The sequence below is a fragment of the Poromitra crassiceps genome (assembly GCF_964638095.1).
Source record: "Poromitra crassiceps genome assembly, chromosome: 1".
Taxonomy (NCBI): Eukaryota; Metazoa; Chordata; class Actinopteri; order Beryciformes; family Melamphaidae; genus Poromitra; species Poromitra crassiceps.
In genome coordinates, this window is record NC_139623.1 from 18,969,806 (window position 1) to 18,982,896 (window position 13,091).

At 43.3% G+C, this 13,091-nt stretch overlaps 1 protein-coding gene across 1 annotated transcript in view; it reads right to left on the reverse strand.

Moving 5' to 3' along the window:
• The window catches only part of arl10 (ADP-ribosylation factor-like 10), a gene marked incomplete at both ends in the record, with an annotated part of 93,819 nt that extends 81,878 nt beyond the window's left edge, over positions 1–11,941 (reverse strand). The window contains one exon of the mRNA XM_083635924.1: positions 11,804–11,941. Coding sequence (XP_083492050.1) covers positions 11,804–11,941 — 138 coding nt within the window. The remainder of the gene's footprint in view (positions 1–11,803) is intronic.
• Positions 11,942–13,091: the final 1,150 nt, after the last annotated feature.

Sequence of the window (13,091 nt, forward strand, 5' to 3'; positions counted from 1 at the left end):
TTTCCCCCGTTGCATAACGAAGACGGGATGCGCTAGCCACGCTCCTCCTTGTCCGAGCTAGCCTGGTAAACCAGCCCGTCACGTGAACTCACATTTCATTTCCATTCATTTCATTAATAAAGATTGTTGTATTGTATACCCCAGTCTGTGCATTTGATTATTTTAGGGCTTTGACAGTAGCAGTTTCTCCTGCTAACTAGCAGTTTCTCCTGCTGGTATATTACACCCACATTTATTACAATACTATCAGTAGGCTATCATTCTGATTACTTGTTACTAGTGTAGTAGTGTAGGCTACGCTATTTTATGGAGGTTCCTCTCGTGGCTCGGGCTGATCGAGTGATTGATGCTTGGTGCTCACGGGTAAACTCAAATTGACAATAGCCTAAAAGAGGCTTGCCCATGGGTTTACCCAATCTGGCATCCGCTGCATGTATTTTTGGGATTTTACTGGGCCACTGTCAAGGTAGCCACGAGAAAACATATTGTTTCCGGCCAAGACTTTCAGAATAAAAGTCGAAATTCATGTTGTAACCAGCTACGCAGTACTGAGCTCTGCATGCTTTTATTTTTGATGGCAGGCTGAGGCAACGGAAGTAATTGTTTGTGTGCCATGTCTTTCTTGACACTTATTCTCGTGGTCGTCGTCAAGAGCAACTAGCTAGCTGGTTTGCACAAGGTGGTGGTCGTTTTGCAAATATCAACAGCAGCCTCCGTATTCTTATTCTACGAAGAGTACAAACTGCAAAGCCTAAGAGTCGGTCACAGTGGTGGTGGCAGTGTCGAATGGATACCAATCGCAAGAGGAACGAGCGGGTTTGTTAGAGTTTCAGGTAGCTAGCCGTAGCAATTTAGCTAGCTTGTGGTTTAGCTAGCTTGTTTGTTTGTTGTGTGCGTGCATGGTGGAGACCTGTCGCTACAGTCACGTTGGTTCGGGAAGTGAAGAGCAACACAAGTGAAAAAGGACGAGAGCTGGAAGTTGGAGTTGGACCCACTGGAGAGATCGAGCAACGCGGGCCGTGGGGAGAGGCCAGACTGTTTCCCCCCAGCTGATACAGACAAGGGGCACTGGAGAGCGAGTCCTTGCTCCAGGGCAGAATGGGACATGTTCACAAACTTGATAAATAAATGTGCTTTTATAACTCCAATGATGGTCTTCACTGATTACCTACAGTATATATTTTGAATTGTTCTCATGACTGGAATGCATGCAATTGTGTTGCTATACTGTATAAAAGTGATTTCATGATCAGCATCCATCTACATTAGCTAATGATTTGTGAGGATATCATTATGTCGTGACTTTACAATATGTGGCACAAAACTATTAATTAATACATAAGTATGTCGTGACTTTACTATATGTGGCACATAACAATTAATGAATACATAAGTATGTCGTGACTTTACTATATGTGGCACATAACTATTAATTCATACATAATGATATACCGTAGGCACTTGTGAGGCACAACACTTGACTCATACATGTGGTTCTTGGCATATAGAGCCTGCAAGACATACATCCAGTGTTTGATGTCTGTTGGAGATGCACAGTGGATACAACGTCAGAGAATGTGTTGGAGTTGGTCTGGTTCGGGGCTACCAAGGCGGGCTACTACACGCATAGCCTATATCAGAGCAGCAACATCGGAATGATGCTGCACCCGGTAAGATAGGCACAAAACACCGGCCACATGTTCTGTGTCCCTGCAGTGGACCAAGCTTCGAAGAGGAAGGAATGCCCATGATGAACGTCGAGGTAATGGCTGGGAGAGGTTAGATCCAGCCGGTCCCTGACACGCTGCACACAGCACACCGCCTCGCTCAGCTGGTTCTAAATCATGTGGGCTATCGGCATTGCGGTCCGGTAACGCTAAAGTTCCGGTTGCAGGGAGCTGAATGTCGATAGTAATAATAATAATAATACATTTTATTTGGAGGCGCCTTTCAGAACACCCAAGGTCGCCTTACAGTGCATATAAAAACAGTTTCACGTAATAAGAACATATAGGCTACATATTAAAAACAGGGCAAATTACAGCAGGAATAAAACATAGCTAAGAAGGAAGGAAAATGCAGATTGGTTGGGGAAAAGTGACATTAATAGTGGTAATTAACACATGAATTACGGTATTATTGAACACAGTGTGTTGATGTATGTGTTGATGAGGAATTAACTATGATGATATAGGCATAGCCTACTTAATTAATAGTAATTCATATATGACTCGGTGTGTTCATCAAACATACCTTTCATTAGTTGATGATGCGGTAAGCATCAATTAATGGCTTAATTCATCATGAGTTAAGCATGCATTCATGCACATGTTTGCACCAGTATTGTAAAGTGTTACCCTGATAACTGGCATCGTGGTACAGAATAGCGCGTTGGCTTTGATCTGGTTAAGCCAAACCAGATCAAGGGACAGATCCTGGATCTGTTTATCCTCCATTCGCGCCGCGGTATGGGCCTCTGAGGCTTATACGACAAAGCAAGATTGGTGGCTTAGCGAGGTAACTTTAGGTTTAACCCTGGGTTTGCCGTGTAACGACGCTAGTTAACTTCTTACTGAGATATATTTCCATAGCAACTTATGCGTCAGATTTAACTTGGTGCAGAGAAGGTTAAGTTGCAAGGATAAGATTAAACCTTAAAAGGCACCGCCCAAGAATCAATGAGCTTCCTGGAAAAGGAGAGAAGAGTCTTTTGCGACCGCCAAGACCCATTTAATCATACGTCTCCAAAGCGCACCGTGTGCGCAACAGACATACTGAACTTCGGTGGCGAAATCAAGCAAGGCAAGCTGAATAACAATAACAATCTGCAATTATTTTTTTTGCCAGCCTTTCTGTGATTATTATGTGCAGCAGTGTTGCCTTTGGTTTTTATTACATCTTTGAATTCTTCATATTTCCTTAAGATTATGGTTTGTTCCTCCAGCATGAAGTATTCATTTTTATTTGTTCCCAAGCACGTTTGACCCTGCCGATTGCAGCTGAACGCTGCGTGGAGAAATATCACTAAATCACCTGTGTAAAAAGGTTACCATAAACGTCTCCAAAGCGCACTAAGGTGCTCTGTGTGCAACGAGCTGCTATTTTTATAGGCTATTTTTTTATTAAATGAAAACTACGCCCGCACCGTGTTGATTCAGAGCCTATATTTCTAACGTTAAATCTCAGATCAGAAAGACTTACAGCCATGCACACACCATGGAGGAGGGGCCTCCCACCAACACAAATCTATGATCTAAAATAGGCCTACGGATTTTGGAAATTTAGACTGAGTTTACACTTCTACTCGCAAAAAACACATGCAGGTTTTATTGAGTATATTAATCTGCTGTAGGCAGAAACGGCAACAGAGATCAAATGACTGGTGTGAATAAAAGCGGTAACTTTAGACAGTCCTTCAGTAACAGACTCATATCCAACGCACACTTTGATTCTGACATGCAGTAAAGCTCCATTAATTAATACACTTTGATGTGGCTTTCAATGAATGAGGAAATAGGCGTGTCTGACGCTGTAACATCCAGAGCTGTCCATTTTGCATTGCGAGTGGCTAGTTGTTACAGACCACGCCTCTTTCGTGGGGACGAGCTCCTGTTCAAGAGCATTTTCAGGTGCACGAGCTCAGAGCTGATAAGGAAATCCTGAATTAACAGACCAAGCTGACAACCACTGTTGTGGTACCAAATAGCTTGATTGCTTTGATCTGGTTAAGCCAAACCAGATCAAAAGACAGATCCTGGCTCTGTTTATCCTCCATTCGTGGTATGGGCCTCAGGGCTTTCCCACAGAGCCACAGGACCATATTGTATTGGTCCATGATCGGCGAGCTGCATGCGCGATCACGACAGGCAACCTGTCAATCACACCCAAAAGTACGCCTATAGTCTGCTTTATCATCTATTTTACTCTAAATGGGACCATATTTACAAAATGAAACTAGCGATTGAGACCATAAACTCATTAGGAAAGTGTTTACTGAGGTAATAAATCAAGTGAGAAGTAGCCTAGGGTCAATTCCCCATTGACTTCCAATCAGACTTCTTTTTGCAACCAGTGGGGTCACCTCCTGCAGGCCATTCAAAAGATTGCAGGTTTAAAGCACTTCTGCATTGGTTTCATTTTTCAGCGCCACAGGTTCCCCCTTGTCATCAGCACAATCATTATCATCAGTACAACCATCGCCATTACCATCTCATCAAAGCATAAATTAAGGAACCAACCCAGTTTTTCGGTAGAATGTAATGGTGTTAAGTTACAAGAAAAGTGTTGTGTAAGGGACCGTTCGTTATTTAGGGAAGGGTTCACTGGAGGAAAATGGGGGAGGGTCATCTTGTTTTAAATTTAGTCTGAGGGAGGGTACACTCTCTTTAATTTGAGTCCAGGGGAGGGGTATACAATCATATTTTTCAAATCACTTGAGGAGGGTCAAGGAAAAATATATTTTGATCAGGGAAGGGGCACAGCTTTTTATTTCAGAGCACACCAAATCCCTCCAGTGACCCCTCCCCTTCTAAATAACGAACGGTCCCTAACGTATCTGGGAAGTCAATTGGATCGGTGTATGACAAGTGAACCTATGGCCCTCTCTGTCATTGGGAAAATTCATTCAAGAACAAAATATTTGTCAGGAATATCTATGTTCCTGGACAAGAAGACCATGAGGACTTTAGCTATGTCTTTAATTCAATGTCACTATAACTACACCTGTATATCCTGGTATAGACAGGCTCCAAAAAGCCTAAAACAAGCTAATGAGGGTCATCCTTGGTCTCGATCCAAGAACACATATTGGCCCATACCATTTTAAGGAGTTGAATTGGCTCCCCGTTGAAAATGGAGTAGAACAGTTAAAACTGATCATGGTCTATAAAATATTATACCATGGTCTGGGTGAATACTCGATTCTGATTGGCTGCAGGGTGTCCATTAATTTGTGATAATGTACAGTGATAATATACAACTAGCTAAGTAGTTCCAGTCAGGTCTGTTCATCGTTCATATCAATGTGCCAGAATCACGACAGAGCCTTTTGAGCTCTATCCACCGTTAAGGGTTAATTCATTGAGTGCCAGCCACTTTTGGAAGACGGATGCTCCCAGTGCCAGCCCTTTCAGAGCGTTTTCAGTGATTTCTCGAGGCCCACAGAATATTGTGTGATATTACTATGTAAACACCGAACACGCCCAAAGAACGATGATACTCTATTGTATCATCAGCAAAAAAAAGTTTATTGATATCATTTTCCGTTCTTTAGTTATCAGCCGGAGAAGATAGGTTGTTTTCACCAAAAACAGACGTTTCAAATTAGAAGCTGAGATAATCAGCCTTTTGTGAAATTAAGCATTTCAAGCACATCACTGACTCTGAAGCTAATATTTTCTGATGTAGTGACACCTCAAAAATAATTTCCTTCAATAGAACAGTGAAAACAAAGGAATTTTGTTTGGCAAAATAATATTTTTTAGCTGCAACCAGCAGCGCTGGCCCCTGCGTGCGCAGACCCTACACTTTCTTGCTGGTCTTGATTTACTGCTGGTGGGCATCAGATATTCTAGCTTGCCAATCTGTCCATCGAGCCTGCTGTCTGGGTCAGTGTTGTATGCTGCCCTGCGTGCCCCACCCCCCTCAACTGCAAACCCCTCCTCCGTGGGTGTGTCTCTGGTGGCTCTGGTGGCTCTCTGCTGCGTTTGCTCTGCACTGAAAACCCAGCTTTTTCACAGCATTCCGCGTGTATTTGTCACCGGCTCCCAGCGCTTCCAACTGAGAATAATAACAACTCCACAACTAATCATGTGGAGGGGCTATCGCAGCGGACACGGAGGGGCTCAATTGTGGGAGCAGATTGGCTGCTGCAGGCACAGCTAACGTTATGCTTCATGCATATCGATGCATACCGATGCGGTTTCCGTTTCATCACGGGGCTTCTTCTGCTGTTTTTCCTCACCTTTCTCTAATCTGGAGAGCACTGTCGCCACCTAATGGGTCCGTAAAATAGGTTATACACATTCAACATGCCCCAAATTTTTACAGGAGATGTATCAGGCTTTGATCCACGTCCCACCATTCCATTCCATTACAGTTTTTCGCAAAATAATTGCGATATTTCTACAACTTCGACAATGTACAATTGCGACTTGTAGGCGTTTCCATTGAAGTTGAGTTTGGTCTGACGGCGCGCACACCTGAACGCAATTCCCGTTACCAGCAGCTGCCACAGTGATTACGCACGGGGATCTGCCCCATATCCCGTCCCCTGCATGCTCAAATCCAACCAATGGTCAATGCAAATCACAACATGAAGTTACAACGCATATAAACGAGCCTGATTATCAATTCAAAAGAAAATGAGTGGCAACATGCTACTGGCTGCGGGGAATGCAGTGAGCGCGACAGGCAGAGGAAAAAAGGTAGCCTACTACAACTGGTCCGATTTAGACTGAGATGGAGGGGGGAAAAGGCTGATTTGGTGCAATAATCGGAATGTCGTGTATTATAATTATAACATTGCACCTGAAACGTGTGTAATGTATTACTCACAGTCACTATTCACTTCAGTCAGCAGCACCGCACCAGTGTGTGCTTTTCATCCCATCATCTCACCGCTGAGCTTAATGCGCGCACACAGGCAGCCTGTCACCATGGACCGATTTCTGCCACATTATCTATTTTCCCCGGCTCCGCTTTTGCACAACACTCGTCTTTCTGCTAGGTAGCGTTGCTTCAAAGTTTTCCACTTGCTGCGGAGGTTTTGCCACAGCTTATCGAACCCGTTCTCCCTCATTTTCCGCTCCTTTTCCAAAGGAGAAGATGGGCACATGACGTGCAAATGCGGAAAAAGTGTTTCCATTACACTTTTGCGATAAACTGCTATATCGACATGTCTGAAAAACCACCTCATGAGAGCGTAAAAACTTTTTGCGATATTTGGGAGGTTTTTCGAAATTTACGTGTTTCCATTACCCAATTTCTATTGCGATATTTAGATTTTGCGCATTTCTGAGGGTAATGGAAACACGACTACTGAGACAAATCAAATCAAAGAGGAAAAAGATGAGATCAACAAAAAGAAAACAACGAAATGGGCAGTTAACAGCAACACACTGAGACTTCTTTGTACAAAACATACTGTACCTGGACTCCAGCATAGAAAGCTTCAGATGGTTTTGACTCTCCTCCGAGCGCGCCACGCGCCACTTACGTCTTATAAGACCCGCAGACGTTAACGTAATTCCCTGGAATGCGAGTTTAACGAGACAGTTACATGGCATTGCATTCTTAGACATTGCCGTTTGCTTTATTTTGTATGTTACATACAATTGGCCAAATTATTAGTTCGTTTATTATGGGCTAGAAATTCTGCCAGGTGCAGGCACTAAGCGGCCATTTTCTCCAATGATAATCTTGAGCAGCCGAGGGGACTATTTTGTCTCGCCGGTTCTCATGAAAACTAGATTTTGATTGCAAAATGCATGAAAATATAAATGAATGGTCTTGTTTTGTTTCTTTGGCAAGTGACCATAGTATAAGCGGGTTAATGCACTTCGAGGTGTCCATTATCAGAAAGTATTGGACGACGCGGAGGCGTGAACCTCGCCGAGGACGGTTGCCTCCGCGTCGTCCAATAATTTCTGATAATGGACAACTCGTTGTACATTAATTAACCCTTACTTATATGACCTTTGTATTAATTATTTTGACTAAGTACTTTCAGTCTGGTCGGGACACTCATAGCCTGAACACAAGGACTAACGTAGCAAACTTGAAACTAGCCTATCTGAAAAGCAAAGTTGGGAGAAGTACATTCCTCTATACTGGGGGGGAGGAGTGGAACAAATCCCTAATGAAATTAAGTCTGTGAATTCTCTGAATGGTTTTAAAAAACCCTCTGAAAAAATTCTTGCTGAGTAACAGGCAATGTACACCAGATACGTTACGGCTGCGTTGCGGATCCGGCAAAACTGACGGATCGACTCTGGCTCATGTTAATTGATGGGCGATACATGCGGTATGGAAAAATTACGCACCTGTTCTATTTTTGTCGGATCCCACATACCTCTGACAGATTACATGAGTGTGGGTCTGTTCGCAGCCGTACCGGAGCCGTACTGCATCTGTTCTGGAGGTGGTGTACATTAGCCCTAAGCTAGAGTAATGGGCTGAGCCTTTCATTGAAATGGTTTTTGAACTTGTGTTGGTTCGTGTCCCCTGTTCCTTTTTTATCCTTGACTCTTCTGTTCTGCTGTTTGTATGATGCTATGTTTGTCTTGTTTTTATAAGACCAGGGACCATGTTGGAAATAAGTGTTTACACTTTTACATGTCTATCCCTTGGATTTTGTTGTCTTTATCCAGAATAAAATCAATCAATCAATCAATCAATCAATCAATCAATCAATCAATCAATCAATCTTCTTCATCATCAGCATCATCACCACCATATATGCAATGCCCCAACTGTGCAATTATTTTTTCTTATGTCTATTGTTGTTGTTAGATTGTAGTATAAGGCACGTTTTACATGGTGGTTATATTTTATTTCTATCTTTCTTATAATTTCTCTATGCTTATAAGTATAAAATAATTAATTATATGTATATACATGTGTGTGCCTATATGTAGGTTACACACACACACACACACACACACACACACACACACACACTGTGTGTATATAGCCTATACATATACTGTATACGTCGTGTGTGTGTGTGTGTGTGTGTGGTGTGTGTGTGTGTGTGTGTGTGTGTGTGTGTGTGTGTTATTTAACCAGTTAAAATCACATTGAGACCCGAGTTTCTTTTACAAGGGAGAACTGGCCAAGAAGGTGGAGAAGTTACACGTCTGGAGTAGATGGTTGCATGTAAAAAACAAAACAGTACAGATTCAACAAAGACAGACTACAGACTAAGTACTCACAATAGGAGAGTACAAAACGTGTGTAGCAGCACACCATATGAAATACAGTACATACAATACAACAGTGTTTCCCACAGGATTTTGAGAATTTGTGGTGGGTGACCGCAGACCCCCTAGGGGGGTGCGGGGACAACCCCCCCCGCAAGATTTTTTGAAACATTTTAAAGTAAAATGCATGAATTTGGTGTACTTTGAGAAAGCTTAAGAGCAAAATTAAAAGGCTAGATCTATGAAGAACATGTCATCATTACTGTGCTGTGGGTTTACAATGACAAACTAAATTTCTCCCTATAGGTCAGGGATACTCAACTTGCTTTGCCACTTTCGTGAAATGATAGAAGGCGAGGGGCCAGTTAATAAACAAACAATATACATTTTTCTGTAGCGGATTGTAGGTTTTTGGGGTGTCAGCCGGAGTTTAGGCTGACAGTGTTGTGCACACCGGATAGTTAGTTAGGTTAAGTTAGTTGGGTTAAGTACATACATAAGTGCCTGGGTAGCGAGCAGATGGCGGTATTTGACAATTTAGCAGCTAAATCATAGATTATTGAAAGATATTCCATATTCCAGACTGACATGAACATTTATTGGACACTTATTCAGCGGATATCTTGCATGTTGCGTTCAGGTGCACTGTAAAAAAAAAAAAAAAAAAAAAAAAAAAAAATTGGTCAACATCTTATTGTGGCGGTCAAAATATTATTGTGGCGGCCCGCCACAAATTCCTTTATGTATTGGAAACACTGATACTATATATGTGTATATATATAATATACGGTATAGATGTATGTATGTATATATATATATATAAATATGTATATAAATCTTGCGCGCTCGATTCCTAGCGCTGCCCTGCAGTGTGAGTGTATATACACAGTATATACATAGTATACATGTCTGTGTGTATCTGTGATATATATACACAGTATATATCAGTGATGTCATAAATTCACTCACTCACTCACTCACTCACTCACTCACACACACAAGAGACGCTATTGATGTCATCAGTGATGTCATAAATTGTGAAATCATCAGTGATGTCAGAGGCCTTGTGACATCACACACACACAAGAGACAGAAGGCTCTTTCACACCGGCCTTGAAAGCCGAAAAATGCACGGAAAATAGGATTAGCGCCTCCGATGTGAAAGTCGTGAACGCGCTTTGGTGGACAATTGTTTTACGCCTTTTGTCCCGCGACGGGAGGTAGTAACAGCGCCGGGTTACCTGGCAACCCGCCTCCACTTGAAAGGTCGTCGCAGCGAGCCGGAAAAGGTGCGAATGGTCTGCTCATTCATAAAAAATTACAGGGGAAATCACCTCATGTATCAAGAAACACGAGTGCACGAGTGAAAGTAAAAAAAAGTAGCCTATACAATCATGACTGCAGAGACGCCAGGAGGAATGCTCCGTGCGGTCTGAGGTTATTCCCTACTATTCCCCCGACGAACGTTATGCAGACTGCAGCTGTTTGATATGCGGGCGGTCGTGTATCGTTCCAATTTTAGTAGGACACCATATCGATCTGCCCGCCCACCATGCGAGTGCACTATCCTCCCTGCTCAGCGGACTAGGAGGGAAGTCTTGTTGAATGAATTCGTTCATCATACAGTAGCCTAGGCTACACTAACCTATGAAAATATACATTTTGGCTAGGAGGAGCAGGAAATCCCTCCGCTCACCTTTCAATCCGGGAGCAGGGGATTTCACCTGAAAGTACACAGCAGCACGGTAATGTGGCCGTGCTGCTTGGCTCGTGTGAAAGCAATTTCTGTGGCGAGGCGGCTGGCTTTACGGGACTCCTAAACGGCAATTTTTGCGCGATCTGTGTGTGAAAGAGCCTAGACACACACGCACGCACGCACGCACGCACGCACACACACATACACACAAAGACCCAGTGATGATGTCATCAGTGATGTCATAAATTGTGACATCATCAGCGATGTCAGAGGCATTGTGACCTCATTAGTGATGTCATAAGAGGTTGTGATGTCATCAGTGATGTCATAAAAGCGGTTGTGACATAATCAGTGATGTCATAAGAGTCCCACTGATGATGTCATCAGCGATGTCATAAGAGCATATCAGCGCACATTTGCCCAACTTTACATGTCATAGACTGAGATCATCAGTGACATCACAATTGCTCGAGTGACCATCACTGATGTGATGACATCATCCAATGTGGGACAAAAATTCAAACAGAGAAACAGACAGACAGAACCCACTTACTTCCTTTTTATATAGGCTAACTAGGCATCTCACGCGCTCTTCTCATTCTGACAGATTTTTTTATTAGGTGATTGCCCTAATTACCTAATGATGTGATGTCTTCAGTGATGTTATCAGTGATGATGTCATCTTTCTGTTTACAGTGATGATGTCATCAGTGGTCATCACTGATGTCATCCTTCCTGGCTGAGGCTACTATGTGAGCAAGGCCTGACTAGTCACACAGGGACTATTCTGCTAGTAGGCCTATATTATTAGAATGTGAGCAACTGCAACATAACCCACTTTCCCCTCTGGGATCAATAAAGTAGGCAATTCTGATCAAGTAGGCTATTCTGATCATCACCTTATTCTTCATCATCATCATCATTATCATACCACCACCATGATTAATCAGTAATCTTATCCTGCTGACCCTCCAGACATAACACCTCACTGAGGAACCAACCACACCAAGTCAATTTCCTTGTATGTGCACTGCATTGACTGCAAACATACCTTGGCCAAATAAAGAATGTCAATCAGCTGAGTCAACCAGCTGTAAAAACAGTCTTTCTGAGCTGCTCGTCCAACTTGAACACTTGAGGGGAAACAGAAAGCACATTGCCGCCTGGCTGTCACTGTGTGTCTCACCTCTTTAATGGTGCAGTATTCCGCCTGGGGGGACCATGCCCGCCGCTTGTAGAAGTAATTGAGGGCGATGAAGAGCGCGGAGCCGAGCGCAGCCACCGCGGCGCTCAGCGCGATGGAGACGTGCCGGAGGAGAACCATGAGAATCAGCAGCCTCGGAGCCTGGCCGGGGCGTCTGTCTGTCTGCCCCCGGGATGGATGGAAATACTTCTGCCTGCCTGGACCCAGACCGCGCTGGGACTGGACTGCCGCTTCCTTCTTCTTGTGTGTTTATGTCTGCGCTCTCCAAGCTGGACAGCCTGCATGTGACCAGCTCTCTCTGGTTGTTTTTGTCTAATAAAACGCGCAAGAGGAAAAACGCTGCGTTCAGGTACTGCTCGTAAACTGTCAATTCCGAGCTCCGAGTGCTGATAGGGCAGTCATTTTCAGACTTTCCTTTCACGTCAAGGACCCTATAAGCAGGCTAAGCTCCCACAAATTAGACCACGGACGACCCATTTCATAAGACTGTGATAAGAGTTTTGCTTAAGTTTTATAGGCTATGTTTTAGCCTATATTAGGCCTACAGAAAGTGTATAAACCCATGCCCAAAATAGTCAAATAGCCTATGGATAGTGAAAATACATTATTCACCTTTTTTCCTGGGGACTCCTGCTGGAACCCCCTCAATGATCCATGGGGTCTCCGGACATCACTTATGAGAACCACTCTTGTAGAGAATCAACAGTGAAACTTTAAACAGTCATTCTTCTACATCCTCTTGTGTTAAGTAACATATCAATTTTCTGGGGGGCATCTGCAACTCCCTGAAGGACCCCTGCGGTGGTGCGCAGGTGCCGGACCCCACGGTGAGAACCACTGCAGTGACTGCACTATTAAAACCCAATCTGTCAAAGAAAGAGTAACAATAGAATCACAGAAAAAATCACAAAAAACTGAATCATTTGCAATGCCTGACAATGAGGAAGAAGCAAAAATGTGGCACAAGGAAGCTTAGCAGGCCAAAAGTGAATCAGAAAGGAGAAAAAAGGAGCTTTTGGATATGTATATAGGTTTTAATTTACGAAGTAAAGTAGGCTACATGTCTACTACAATAGTTAAACAAACAATGTACATCTTCAATGAACAGGGGCACAAAACGCAACGCGTTTCAACCTCTCTGGTCTTCGTCAGGCTGTATGCCTGACAATAACATATATGAGGGATCAGCCGAGCAGCATTTTGGTAAACACTGGGTGTCACTGGGTGACAACGGCAATGGAACCCTATGGAGCCTGAGTTTGAGCATCTG